Here is a 15,253-nt window from a genome sequence, read left to right as displayed (position 1 = left end):
TACCTAGGTATCTATTCATAAAAAATACCATGGAAATGAAGCTAATTTTGATAATAGAAAGTGGAAAATTGTATGCTCTGTCTGAATCACTAATGAAAGGTTTTGATTTTTATATCCCTTTAAGTTATAAAACTAGTACCACAACGTATAGGTCAGGTATAGGGTAGCAAATGTGAATTGTGTGTTATTAAAAAAAAACATTTACAAAATGATCCTTTTGAGCTTTGCTTGCTTTTTAATTTCAGATGACCATCAAACATTTTTAATGGAAACACTAGACAGCAATATATAAGGGAATAAACGGAGAATGATTAGTCATTAGGTCTATGGTAGCATAAAATAAAAAAGTAAATATATACCAGTAACACAAAAAAAAGGAATTCCAGACATACATTTTCATACCTCTGGGTGTCACTGTTGAGCTAATCTCTTTGTTCTTGTGCTTTAGTGTTTAATGATTATAGATTGAAAGACAAAATATTCTTAAGCAAGTTCCCTTCTCACACTAGGGGCTCCATGTACGAGGCAGCGAAAGCTGCTCTGGAGCCCTTGCGGGGCAGGTTCGCATATGCGAGCCTGCTTCCCACAATGTAAGAAGCAGCGGTCTAATGGCCGCTGCTTCTTAACCCTACGCCACCTCTGAGGTGGCAAGGGAAAATCACAGAGAGCTCTCTTGCTCTCTGGGATTGACAGCCCCTTCAGTCGCGCGATTGGTCGTGTGAATAAAGGGGCGGCATTACACACTCGTGTGTAGCGAATGGCGGGCAGACAGCTTTGTGAGTTAAGAAGCTGTCCGCCCGCTGGTTAGTATATGGAGCCCATAGTGTTTAAAGGGACAGTACACTGTAAAATTGTTTTTCCATTAATGTATTTTAAATGACTTGTTATACCAACTGCAGAGTATAACATATTTGACAAATTGCATTTTCGGGTTTATTTGTGTATATGAAGTAGCTGGTTTTGTGCTTTGAAACCACAGCCTATTACAATGGGTTGAGCTTCAGGTAATATCAGATCTCATTATGTTATCACTTTCATGTACACAGACTTGCTTCCTTATCTTATATTTGTCTGGAACACCAAAGCTCAATACATAGAGAGAACAATGGAAAATTATCATTTTATTAATTAACTATCCTGCATTCCACTGAGAGTGTAATCTCTTCTGCTGGTTGTGTTTACTTAGGCCTGTCAATAGCGTATACGCCAGTATCAAAATTTTCAATATAGGTTGGGAAACCACAAGCTAAATCAGCTATTTCAAATGCTGAAATATGAGTAAAGGAGCTACTTGCAACCAATTTAATACACTCTAGCAGGTAAAAAGGATCCTTGGGAATAATTTAAAGGGGAGAAAGTTTTTGGGTGAACTGTCCCTTTAATCTTCCCAAAGGTGTTTAAGAACATAGTCAAAGTTGCACACTCCTGTAACATTCTAGATTAGGATATACTGTAGCTGAATATTAGAGCATGCATGCACATGCCTCACTTGATTGGCTAGTAAGGATGTGCAGGGAAGACATGTCGAAACTTCGTAACGAATATTCGAGAACATTCGTTTCCCTGAATATTCATTCCCTGCACTATTCTTTTTTTTCTTTAGTTTAAAATTAAAACTAAATGTAAATGTTTTGAAGCTACAGCTACTTACTTTTAAAGTATAAAATACTTACCTAAACCCGATCTTCTTGGGCGCTTAGCACGTTCGGCTCCGAGGACCTGCACTAAAGTTAATCCTGTCAAGAAGAGGATAAGGTTGGTGCGTGCTCCAGAATGTGCTAAGGTTAGTATTTTATCCTTTAAAAGTAATTTAAAGAAACAAATAAATATTGACAAATGTCATCAGTATTTTTTTTTTCTTCAAAAAATCATTTTTTGTTTACAAAATGTACATTCGTCCGAAAACGTATGCACATCCCTAAATGACTAGTGTTACACAGCTGTATATACATCTGCAATGGCAACGCTGGGCGCTGTGTACGCAGCTACAGTAAAACTGTTTAACAATCAATTGTTGTTATGAAATCTTGTTATAAAGGTCTTTGTGTGATAAAAATGTATAAAGCTAGCATCCCATTAACATAGGTAAAAATAAGCATAATATAGAACAAATAATGTGACATTGTATGTAACACAACAAGAAGCATCTGCATATATGAAATAGTTTTGCTGTGTTATAAAATGTGATCCTTAAACACAGGGCCGGGTTTACAGCCCAGGTGCCATGTCTTCATATAACACACACCTCTTTATATTACACCCAGTGGCATTTCTGTATATTACACACACCTCTGCATATAACATACAGTACCATCTCTGCATATAACACACACCTCTGTATATTACACCCAGTGCCATTTCTGTATATTACACACACCTCTGCATATAACACACAGTACCATCCCTGCATATAACACAAAACCTCTGTATATTACACCCAGTGCCATTTCTGTATATTACACACACTTCTGCATATAACACACAGTACCATCCCTGCATATAAAACAAAACCTCTGTGTATTACACCCAGGGTCATCTCTATATATTACACACAGCTCTGCATATTACACCCATTGCCATCTCTGTATATTACACACATCTCTTCATATAACATACAGTGCCATCTCTGCATATAACACACACCTCTGTATATTACACCCAGTGCCATCTCTGTATATTACACACACCTCAGCATATAACACACAGTGCCATCCCTACATATAACACAAAACCTCTGTATATTACACCCAGTGCCATATCTGTATATTAAACACTTCTCTGCATATAGCACACACATCTGTATATTACACACAGTTCCATCCCTGCATAGAACACACATCAATGTATAATACACACATCACTACACATAGGCTCCACAGGCCCCTCTTCCCCTGCACGGTGCCATCTCCTCAAATCAACCAGCCCCAGTTTGCCCAGGCCGGTGTCATCTTGTCCCCTCTCACCTATGTGTCCTTGCAGGGGACCCATTAATGCAGAAATTGCTTCTCTATCTGGGGTTTGGGGGGGACAGCAGGAGCGTAGAGCTCAGGGCCATATATAGGGAGAAGTTTTTAGAGCTGGGAGCTGTCAGCATGAGAATATGGACAGGGGCGGGAGCAGAACCCTGATTACACAGCGGTATCATGACTTTTGCACCTGTCACCCCTGACTGGCACATGCTCTATTCCCCTTGTCACCCCTCTACTGACACGTGCCTGACCTTAACAAAGATGCATGCACAGTGCTGTTATTTCACTTCCGGTAGCCATCTTAGTTAAGGTTACCGCTATTTATAATAGGCAGAGACAGGCGCCCCTCTATGGAGGGCATCTGTAGGCACTTTCCTACTCTGCCTTATTATAAATCCGGCCCTGCTTAAACAGATTCCACATACACTTCATCCCATCAAAACTGATCCTGCTGCAGTTCTGTTGTGGAAATGAGGCTTAATCTTGATTTTCATATAGATCTATACAACATCATATCTATCCCATTGTTATTTAGTTTTTTTTAGACATGTGCGATTCGATTCGGTCCAAATCGAAATTTGGACGAATTTGTCGAATTCGGAGATTCGGATTGATTCCAATTTCCAAATTGCAGTAGTTCCGAATCTACCGAATAAATCCGAATCAATTTGAATTTATTCGGTAGATTCGGATGGATTCGGATGGCTGTGTATTACACTAGTTTTGTACGGTATACTAGTGTAATCAGTGGCGTAGCGTGGGGGGGGCAACAGGGGCGGTTGCCCTGGGCGCATAATTCTGAGGGGCGCTTTCAGCCTCAATTTAGCAAAGGGAAGAAGGGAGGCTAAAAATTCTGACAGGCCCCCAGCTCTGTTCTGCGACCCGTCAGGAATGTGGTGATGCCGTGACTAAGGTAAGGTGTCAGTACCAGACTTACTTATAGCCCTGTTTTTGCCTGATACTAGCAACACGTAAAATGCAGCTTAATTACGGTTCTATTATTACCCAACAAGTAAGTTCCCTTCCAACAAAGGACCCAGAGCCAGAATGCCATGCATTGCCTGGGGCACTTTTTAAGGATCTCTAAGCAGAGGTGGGGGGAGGAATCCTTAAAAAGTGCAATAAATCTCTTTCAAACCCGTGGCACTGGTGGCAGCATGGCTGGGCTCTGCATTTCTGTTAACCCCAGTTACCTAGTTAGTGGGATGGTGGGGTGATCAGAGACCATACTTTCAAGTTTGACCGGATTCTGATTACAACTTACGCCATCTTGTCCTTGCACAAAAAAAGTATATTTGTGACAGTTGACAAAAATTAGACCTTGTTTCCTGTATTTGATTTTTCCCCTCCATGATCTTCCTAGGGCAGAAGTAGATTTAGGGATTTGTGTGCTGTCTGGCACCAGGATTGTGCTGCTCACCAGGCATTTCACTGTGTTTGTCTCCTATCAAAGAAGTCCTATGAATTCACCATCTTGAATCTATTTCTTGCTGGACTCCTGAGGTGTGGACTTTTACCGATTTTTAGGGTTTGGGTGCTCATTGCCTTTTTTATTTACACTAAACCCACCCTTACTGCATTTAAAGTAAAAATAAATAACTATAATTTGTGTTAGTAAATAAATTTAACAGCACCCCCCTAAATACCATACACCCTCCCCCCATATATGTATGTAATGCTGGGTTGTATGTCCCATTCCCCTTTTATATTGATTACTTACAATTGTAACCAATATAAAAGGGCTGCCAACCTGTGTGTCCCCTTTTCCTCTTTTTAACGACTTACCAAAAGCTGCCAACCTGTGTGTCCCCTTTTCCTCTTTTTAACGACTTACCAAAAACCTATTGCACCACATATACAATATGGGTTGCTGCAATGTGGGGGTGGGTGCACCCTGTGGTCTGCAGTATTTGTACCATTTACAGAGCAGCACATGTCACCACCAGATGGGGGTTAAGGGGGGCTTTCCCCCATGTGTAAAATGAGAATAAATCTTAAAATTTAATATTGTATATATTTGCCCAGCTCTGGAGAGCTGCAGACAGGGTTTGATCACAGGGGGATAGCACATAATGCTTGCCTCTTGTATTGCCAATATATTATTTTCATGGCTTTGTTTGTAAGGCGCTACTGATTAGCAGCTGCTTATGACAAGGGACATATTTTGGGGATATGGGTATCATCAGCAATAACTGTTAGTTATCCAGTAAAGATGGTTAAGGGAGCATTTTGTGGGAGAGGAGACAGTGTCCCTTGCTTTATGTGATCTACCAGGCTTGGGTCTTTGCTTGGTTTGTCCCAAATGTAAGAAGAAGCAGCATATCTAAAATGGGGATGGGGCGCAATACTTGCCTTGCCCTGGGCACTGACAACCCACGCTACGCCACTGAGTGTAATACACAGCACATCCCACTTAACACTGACCGAAATTCCGAAATTCCTAATCGATTCGATAGAGTCCGTTTTTACATATGCATTGTATTTATCACATGACATCTGCATGGAAAATAAATGGTTTATAACTATTTGAATCTATTTATTTTAAATCTATATGTACAAATTGTTTTGTGATTTCAGAACAGTCAATGGATATACCCTTTGAAACGTCTCTTCACTATGTTTATTTTCTCACCTTTTCTGTGGACAATCAGTGATCTGATATGTGTTCCAGCACTAATCCAAGCAATCACTCTGCATCATGTAGCATGGTCAAAAACTGCAGCATACTTACCATTACAGGATAAACACCATCCTTCTGGGGTGGGGGGAGCTGGAAAATGTATAATATACAAAGGTAAACTACAGGAAAAACAGGCAAATAATAATAATAAATGTACATTGTATATTTTTTTAAAATTTGCTAAATTAGGGTCCATATATTAAGCTGTGGACACAGATTTGCATCTCTTGTCGCTCAGTAAACTGACCATTGCTTTCTAACCTCTCCACCACCTCAGAGGCAGGAGGCGTAAAACATCCTAGACCAATCCATCCAGGATAATAAACAATAGTGATGTCCTGAATAGTTCGCCGGTAAATAGTTCCCGGCGAATATAGCTTGTTTGCGTTCGCCGCGGCGGGCGAACATATGCGATGTTCGGTCCACCCCCTATTCGTCATCATTGAGTAAACTTTGACCCTGTACCTCGCAGTCAGCAGACACATTCCAGCCACTCAGCAGCAGACCCTCACTCCCAGACCCTCCCACCTCCTGGACAGCATCCATTTTAGATTCATTCGGAAGCTGCATTCTTAGTGAGAGGAGGGACAGGGTAGCTGCTGCTGATTTAATAGGGAAATCGATAGCTAGGCTAGTGTATTCAGTGTCCACTACAGTCCTGAAGGACTCATCTGATCTCTGCTGTAAGGACAGCACCCCAAAAAGCCCTTTTTAGGGCTAGAACATCAGCCTGCTTTTTTTTTTTTCCTGTGTAATCTAATTGCAGTTGCCTGCCTGCCAGCGTGTGTGTCAGGCTCACAGCGTATACTGTGTCCACTTGCCCAGTGCCACCACTCATATCTGGTGTAACAGTAGTGTACATTTAAAAAAAACAACACTTTTTTGACTGTGAAATAATAGCAGTCAGTGGAGGGGGGCGGGATCGTGGGCGGGGATGTCCGGGGGTACGCACTGGAGGGCGGGGGCGGTGCGTGCACGGGGAGGGAGCGGGTGGGAACCGATACACTACAGAAAAAGTTGGTGTAAAATTTAAAAACAAAAGGAATAAAAATTTAAAAAAAAAAAGATCAGGCAGGTGGTGGGGGTTGGTCTGTGGGGGGGGGGGGGAGGAAGCTACACTACAGAAAAAAAAAATTAAACAGAAAAAACTACTTTTTTTTGCAAACTGGATACTGGCAGACAGCTGCCAGTACCCAAGATGGCCACCAATAAGGCAGATGGGGAGGGTTAGAGAGCTGTTTTGGGGGGGATCAGGGAGGTTGGGGGCTAAGGGGGGATGCTACACCACAGCATATGTAAATATGGTAAAAAAAATAAAAACCTTTTATTTTAGTACTGGCAGACTTTCTGCCAGTACTTAAGATGGCGGGGACAATTGTGGGGTGGGGGAGGGAAGGGAGCTGTTTGGGAGGGATCAGGGGGTCTGATGTGTCAGGTGGGAGGCTGGCTGATCTCAACACTAAAGCTAAAATTAACCGTGCAAGCTCCCTACAAACTACCTAATTAACCCCTTCACTGCTAGCCATAATACACATGATGCGCAACAGCATTTAGCGGCCTTCTAATTACCAGAAAGCAACGCCAAAGTCATATATGTCTGATATTTCTGAACAAAGGGGATCCCAGAGAAGCATTTACAAACATTTGTGCCATAATTGCACAAGCATAATTGCACAAGCATAATTGCACTATTGTGGCCAGAAAGAGTCCCTGTGGGTTTTAAAATTCGCCTGCCTATTGAAGTCTATAGCGGTTCACCCAGTTCGCCCGTTCGTGAACATTTGCGGAAGTTCGCGTTCGCCGTTCGCAAACGGAAAATTTTATGTTCGCAACATCACTAATAAACAAGTGCTGCTCTTGTAAGCAGGGGGCAGGGATGCTCAAAGAACTTCTTGTGTAATAATAACTTTGGGTAGCAAATGCATCTACACTTGCCTTATCTGTGAACCTTGTTCACCCACTAGGTTTTGAATGAGGCCCATAGTATTACTATTTACTATTTTACTTAATACCCTGACAGGAATAAGACATGTTACCAGGATGTTTTATCAGATACTGCAGTTGACCAGTATCTTCCTCTCTCTCACCCCTTTTGTCTCTCTCTTTCTTTCCCTTTTCCCTCTAGTTCCCTTCCTCTCTTCTCCTTTTCTTTCTTTCTCTCTCCCTTTATCTCTCTGTTTCTCGCTTCTCCTGTCTTTCTCACTTTTTCTATCTCACTTTCCTGTATCATCTCTCTCTCTCCCCCTCTCCTTCTCTCTTTCTCTCTCTGTCTCTCCCCCACTCTATCTTTGTTTGTCTTTTTATCCTCTCTCTCTCTCTCTCTCTCTCTCCAAGTCTATATTTGTCTATCTGTCTCTCTCAGTCTATCTTTGCCTGTCTGCCTGTCTCTCCATCTCTCACTCCCAGCTTATTTTTATCTGTCTGTCTGTCCAGAACGTAACTAGAAACCACAGGGTCCAGGTGCCTGAAGGCTCGCCAGAAACACAGGGCATTAAGCTCCATACGGACCTTGATAAATATGCCCCATAGTCTCTCTCTCTCTCTCTCTCTCTCTCTCTCTCTTAGTCTATCCTTGTCTGTCTATCTCTTTCTCCCAGTCTTTCTTTGTCTGTCTGTCTCTCTCTCTCCCAGTAAATATTTGTCTGTCTGTCTCTCTCTTCCAGTCTATCTTTGTATGTCTGTCTATCTCTCTCTATCCCAGTCTATCTTTGTCTGTTTGTCTCTCTCAGTATATCTTTGTCTGTCTCTCTCTCTCCCAGTCTGTATTTGTCTGTCTCCCACTAGTTCATATTTTAGAAGTTTCTCAAATACCGTTTCTTCTGTCTGAAGAATATATTTTTTTAATATAGGTTGTTTTTCTCAGAAATAGGAACATTGTAATTTGTTTTATCATTTTTTCAATATTCTTTGATATACAGATACTTTGATAGATTAATGGTGTTGTTAATAATTATGTGAAAAATATATTATGAAAAAAAAAGAAACTACTGCACCATTTAGGGAGGATGTATTTCCTTTTAATGAAGATTTTAACTTAAGCAGCTACGTCTATAATTGCTTTATAAATAACAACATATTCATTTATGTGAGTTTTAAAAACCCAACCATAAATAATAAATATGTCTAATAGAACAAATTAATTTTTAATCATTGAGATAAGAATAAATTATCTGTGCTTTTTACAACTAATTTGTGACTTTGGAATTCATCTATGTTGACCTATTTATATTGAGATAATGATAATTATGTTTAAATTGTTTTATAGTGCTAAATTCAAACTTTTTAACAAACATGAGTTTTGTCACACAGCAACACATTATAGCCTACATTAATCTATATTAAAGGGACAGTTTACTCCAAAAATGTCTCTCCTTTATTTTTTTCCCAATTATCCACTTTACCTACTGAGATGTATTCAATTGTTTACAAGTATTTCCATTACCCTTATATTGGCATTTGTAATAGTTTATTTAGCCTGTGGTATCTCCACCCATCCTGAAAGTTTTTGGCCTTGAGGCCAAGCTGTTTAAACACAGCCAATAGAAGAAATTACACTCTCAGTGTGGTATAGAAGAGATAAGGTAATAAAATGTTAATTTTCCATTGTTCTCTCCAAGCATTGGGGATTGGTTTATGGACAGATATAGATAAACAAACAGATAAAGTAATGAGATCTGATTATACCTACAAGCTTCAACCCATTTTATTAGGTTGTGTCTTCAAAACAAAAATCAGCTGATTCATATACACAAATAAGCCTTAAAAAAGCAAATCTAATGCATTTTATACTCTGCATCTGATTTAAAATGTTATTGGAAACACATTAAGGGAAAACCCATTTTATAGTAAACTGTCCCTTTAAATGGACATTAAACCCAAACATTTTCTTTCATGATTCAGACAGAGAATACAATTTGAAACAACTTTCCAATTTACTTCTATTATTTAATTTGCTTCCTTCTCTTGTTATCATTTGCTGAAAGGTTTATCTAGGCAAGTTCATGAGCAGCAGAGAAACTAGGTTCTAGTTGTTGATTGGTGGCCGATAGAGAATACAATTTGAAACAACTTTCCAATTTACTTCTATTATTTAATTTGCTTCCTTCTCTTGTTATCATTTGCTGAAAGGTTTATCTAGGCAAGTTCATGAGCAGCAGAGAAACTAGGTTCTAGTTGTTGATTGGTGGCTGCATATATATATTGAATGTGATTGGCTCACCCTTGTGTTCAGTTAGAAACTAGTAGTGCATTGCTGCTCCTTCAACAAATGATACCAAGAGAATAAAACAGATTAAATAAGAGAAGTAAATTAGAAAGTTGTTTAAAATTGTATTCTCTATCTGAATCATGAAAGAAAAGTTTTGGGTTTCATGTACCTTTAAGGATAGGAGAAATATCCTAAAGTTTAATTTCCATTTTGCTTTGCGCTACTAGATTTAACACTAAAATGCACCACACATAATATCACAATTTATAATGTTGTAGCACTGCAGGCGTCACAATAAAAATATTACAGTTATTGCAATACTACAATTATTATTAATGGTTACCATTTTAAAATCTGTCAAACTCTTGTTAACCCCTTCGCTGCCAGAGAACACTATGACATTTGTTTTGCTTTTTAATTGCAAAATGTGCAGCCAAGTAACATTTTTGTTGCAAATTCAACATTGCATGTTCAACTTTTTAATGGTTACTGTGCATCTGTGTGTGTTTTTTACAAACTTCACTATTTGTAATAATTTGTGTCGCCATTTTCCCCCCAGTCATTTTCATCTCTACATCAGAAGCCATTGTTTGTTGACCTAACAGTGGAAAATGGACAGAGACTGAAAGTCATATTTGGATCTTCTGTTGGATTTCACGCTATAGATGTGGATTCTGGGACTGTGTATGACCTCTACCTCCCCACACATGTAAGATATGTTCATTTAGCTGTGTAACGCCCAATTTTAAATATATAGCCCTGGAGTCACCAGATATGGACAACACTAATCAGACTGTACATGCACATAAACAGTGAGCAGCATTTCTGATGTTCCAAAAAGATGTCATCCTTTGTCTTGATATTATATAGTGAGCATGACTCTGGAAGGGATATAAAAAAAGTTAGCATTGATACATCTAATAATCTTAGAGCTAGATTAAAAGTGGAGCACAACTAATAGCGCAGGGTTATCATGCGTTCGAAATTCGAATATGTGCTAAGGATAATGCACAATCTGGTATTTCAAGTGGATGGTTTAAAATGTAACACGACTTTTTAAACATACCCTATAGTTTTAATGGATAGTGCAGGGAGCTTTATTAGCTGGCTTATTGCACTCTTATTAGAAGTGGTAAATTATGTGTTGTGCTCAAGCACAATCCAAAATAGTGCTGTAAAATGTAGCACTTTTTGAGACCTGAAGTAAATCATTATTATTAATAATATAACACAGAACTACATGAAGAATTCCACTACTCGCGGACCATTGTCTTAGCTCACCCTTGACTTAGCATACCATCTGCTTATAGGCTGAACAATTATGTAAGAGATTTAGCGGACACCCACGCTATTCGACATGCAGATGTTAGCGTCTTAGACTATCGCTCCAGCAATAAAAAATACATTTGGACTTGTAATAATCTCTCTCGTGCCTCATTTCGTTAGTCTTTATATATATATACAGTATCTCACAAAAGTGAGTACACCCCTCACATTTTTGTAACTATTGAATTATATCTTTTCATGTGACAACACTGAAAAAATGACACTTTGCTACAATGTTAAGTAGTGAGTGTACAGTCTGTATAACTGTAAATTAGCTGTCCCATTAAAATAACTCATCACACAGCCATTAATGTCTAGATCGTTGGCAACAAAAGTGAGTACACCCCTAAGTGGAAATGTCCAAATTGGGTCCAATTAGCCATCTTCCCTCCCCATTCTCATGTGACTCGTTAGTGTTACAAGGTCTCAGGTGTGTTAAATTTGGTGTTATCGCTCTAACACTCTCTCATACTGGTCACTGGAAGTTCAACATGGCACCTCACGGCAAAGAACTCTGAGGATCTGAAAAAAAGAATTGTTGCTCTACATAAAGATGGCCTAGGTTATAAGAAGATTGCCAAGACCCTGAAACTGAGCTGCAGCACTGTGGACAAGACCATATAGGGGTTTCACAGGACAAGTTCCACTCAGAACAGGCCTTGCCCTGGTCAACCAAAGAAGTTATATGCACATGCTCAGTGTCATATCCAGAGGTTGTCTTTGGGAAATATACGTATGAGTGCTGCCAGCATTGCTGCAGAGGTTGAAGGGGTGGGGGATCAGCCTGTCAGTGTTCAGACCATATGCGGCACACTGCATAAAATTGGTCTGCATGGCTGTCATCCCAAAAGGAAGCCTCTTCTAAAGATACACAAGAAAGCCCACAAACAGTTTGCTGATGACAAGCAGACTAAGGACATGGATAGACCAAGATAAACTTATTTGTTTCAGATGGTGTCAAGCGTGTGTGGCGGCAACCAGGTGAGGAGTACAAAGACAAGTGTGTCTTGCCTACAGTCAAGCTTGGTGGTGGGAGTGTCATGGTATGGGCCTGCATTAGTGCTGCCGGCACTGGGGAGCTACAGTTCATTGAGGGAACCATGAATGCCAACATGTACTGTGACATACTGAAGCAGAGCATGATCCCCTCCCTTCAGAGACTGCAGGGCAGTATTCCAACATGATAACGACCTCAAACACACCTCCAAGATGACCACTGCCTTGCTAAAGAAGTGGAGGGTAAAGGTGATGGACTTGCCAAGCATGTCTCTAGACCAAAACCCTATTGAGCATCTGTGGGGCATCATCAAACATCCACCAGCCTGTGAAGCTCTGGTGAACTCCATGCCCATGAGGGTTAAAGCTTTGCTTGGAAATAATGGTGGCCACACAAAATATTGACACTTTGGGCCCAATTTGGACATTTCCACTTAGGGGTGTACTCACTTTTGTTGCCAACGGTTTAGACATTAATGGCTGTGTGTTGAGTTATTTTGAGGGGACAGCAAATTTACACTGTTATACAGGCTGTACACTCACTATTCTACATTGTAGCAAAGTGTCCTTTCTTCAGTGTTGTCACATGAAAATATATAATAAAATGATTACAAAAATGTGAGGGGTGTACTCACTTTTCTGAGCTTCTCTGTGTGTGTGTATATATATATATATATATATATATATATATATATATATATATATATATATATATAAAATCATCTATCTATCAGTATGTCTGTGTATCCATGTACCTATTACAATAATACTGTTAGCTCCAGGCAACAGGCACATGTTGGAAATAGTGAACACTGCACAATGTCTGGATCTGAGAATAGAAGTTTAAATCAGTATCAGTGAAACCCTGTAAATTTGGGGGTCAGGTTTAGATAATCAGTCAGGTGGATGGCTGAGGCAAAAAGTAGGAGAGATGTCAGCCAAAGGTCAGAGCCTGTTGGTCAAATACTATAATATGTTTAGTCAGAAGAAGAATCTGAAACAGGCAAAATATAAACAACAGATTGGCAGTCATCTCCAGAGAATTATACGGCACACGGCAACTGTTAAACCCTTTGGCTGCCAGACAGTTATAGGTAGAAATAATTCCCTTATTAAACCATCGTGTATTTGCTAAACTGTTTAAGAATGTGCATTTTATTGCTAAAATATTCAGGATATTCAAATGTCTATCTCATCCCTCAGGCTGTTGCAGAAAATGTTTGGATTGAACAGTAAATAAATCTTCTGCAGCTAACTTTGATTTATATGCAGTTATATGAGTAATTTCCCCCTCTAAAATGCTTAGTAGAGAACATGATATTAAATTATTTTGAAAATAAAGTAAAAACATTTTAAAATGATTGAAAAACAAACATTAGTAATTTGCTGTAATCTGCAATACATTTAACATATTGTATGATGCACAGATTGACTGCAACAAATGCATTTTCAGATGCTGTGGGATCTATTGAATTTTATTATAAGACCCATATGAAGTAATAAAGTTGCATGACTATACTCAGTTGTATTCAAATTTCAGGAAATTCCAGTTCATTAGAGGTTTCCCAGTGGCTTTGCATTGTGTTAATTTTACCAATACTTTGCACTGAGAGAATTCAGCAGTGGAATAATTTTAGCCTGGGACTTTTCCAATGCATTATCTTAAAAAAAATAAACATATTGGTCTGCAAATATTCCTATTTGTACAGCTTTCTTCTTCTTCTTTGTTTTCAATGTTATAAAGTTTTTGCACATGCTCAGTTCACTTTTGTATAAACACAATTTCTTGTTGATTAAAAAAACATAATAAAATATTGTTCAAATCACAATTTTAAACTATGAAGCTTGCACACAAATTAAATAAAGAATTAATGTTTCCAAAATGTTTTTTAAAACATGTAAATGATTAAATTACACAATATTATATGAACATATTAATTGCACATGTGGTAAATTGATATTACCAGTTTAAATAACATTAAAGACCTCTTGCTTTTGTGAAAACATTGTGCTTTGTCTTACGCTCCCTAGAGAGGCCAAAAAGCAAATTCTCTAACCAGCAAATGTTGCAAATGAAAAACCTGAATTGGGGATTTTTGGAGCATTTGGAAAACCTAGATTACAGATTCTACTTTTAGGCCTCTCTAAGCATCAGGAAAAACCAGGTTGTTGTTTTTTTTTTTTTTTTTGAAAGATGTGTTTAATCTCTTTAAAATGATAACCCTGTATTCCGATACATCAGTCAATCATTATTAATGTTGAATAAATTAAACCATCATTTTATATACTCACTTTGGATGTGTATATTTTGCTTCCATCTAGGTCATTGGAAAAAAAATACCCTATGAAATACCCGTTTATTTTTTTTTATATTTGATCGCCATATAATATTGTGTACGTAAATTGAGTAGATTTACTAATAGAAAAAGAAACAGAAAAAAAAATCACAAAAGCTTTAGAAACTTTCATAGGACACTACTGCTCTATTGGAATGGGGTCCTTTGTCTGTAAATATGTTTGGAAATGTTCATCAATTGGAAAACAGTATAGATGAGGTTTAGTCCAGGTAGAAATTAGTATATTTGGCAGCCCATTTTGAAATAATGCCAGCGCACATTGGAATGATTTAGGTCATGAGCATATAGCAATATTTGGCACCTCTGCTTAAGAATACTGCCAGGCTCTTCTCAAACTGTGCCCATTGTTTGGAAGTAGACCCGAACCTGAAAAGAGGAAGTGATTGTACTTTATTAGTTGATTATTTTACAATTATTTTTAGCAGCCTCTTAAAGACTATCATTGTCATTTAAATGTAAATTCAATATAATTTAGATTCAGAAAGAATAAAGTAGTAAAGTGCAAGTGCTGTAATAGCAAAAATTGTAGAGATAACATTATTTTAAAACCCAGATATAGAAGTAACAATACTTCACATATTAATTGATCATGGAATTGATATTGCACATCTAGCTGTTTATGAATTCTCAAACACTACTTGTTCCTAAATAAATATTAGGTCATAGATAAATGTATTCACACACACACACACACACATATATATATATATATATATAT

The 15,253-nt window shown here is 38.4% G+C and overlaps 1 protein-coding gene across 1 annotated transcript in view; it reads left to right on the top strand.

Moving 5' to 3' along the window:
* NRK (Nik related kinase) overlaps nucleotides 1-15,253 on the top strand; it is a 575,538-nt gene that overhangs the window by 486,941 nt on the left and 73,344 nt on the right. Inside the window, exon 29 of the mRNA XM_053699167.1 lies at nucleotides 10,416-10,565. Within this exon, the coding sequence (XP_053555142.1) occupies nucleotides 10,416-10,565 (150 nt within the window). The remainder of the gene's footprint in view (nucleotides 1-10,415; nucleotides 10,566-15,253) is intronic.

Source organism: Bombina bombina, chromosome 1, assembly GCF_027579735.1.
Source record: "Bombina bombina isolate aBomBom1 chromosome 1, aBomBom1.pri, whole genome shotgun sequence".
In the NCBI taxonomy this organism is placed as follows: domain Eukaryota; kingdom Metazoa; phylum Chordata; class Amphibia; order Anura; family Bombinatoridae; genus Bombina; species Bombina bombina.
The sequence above is the reverse complement of the archived record's forward strand: the minus strand, read 5'-3'. Positions and strand labels throughout refer to the sequence as shown.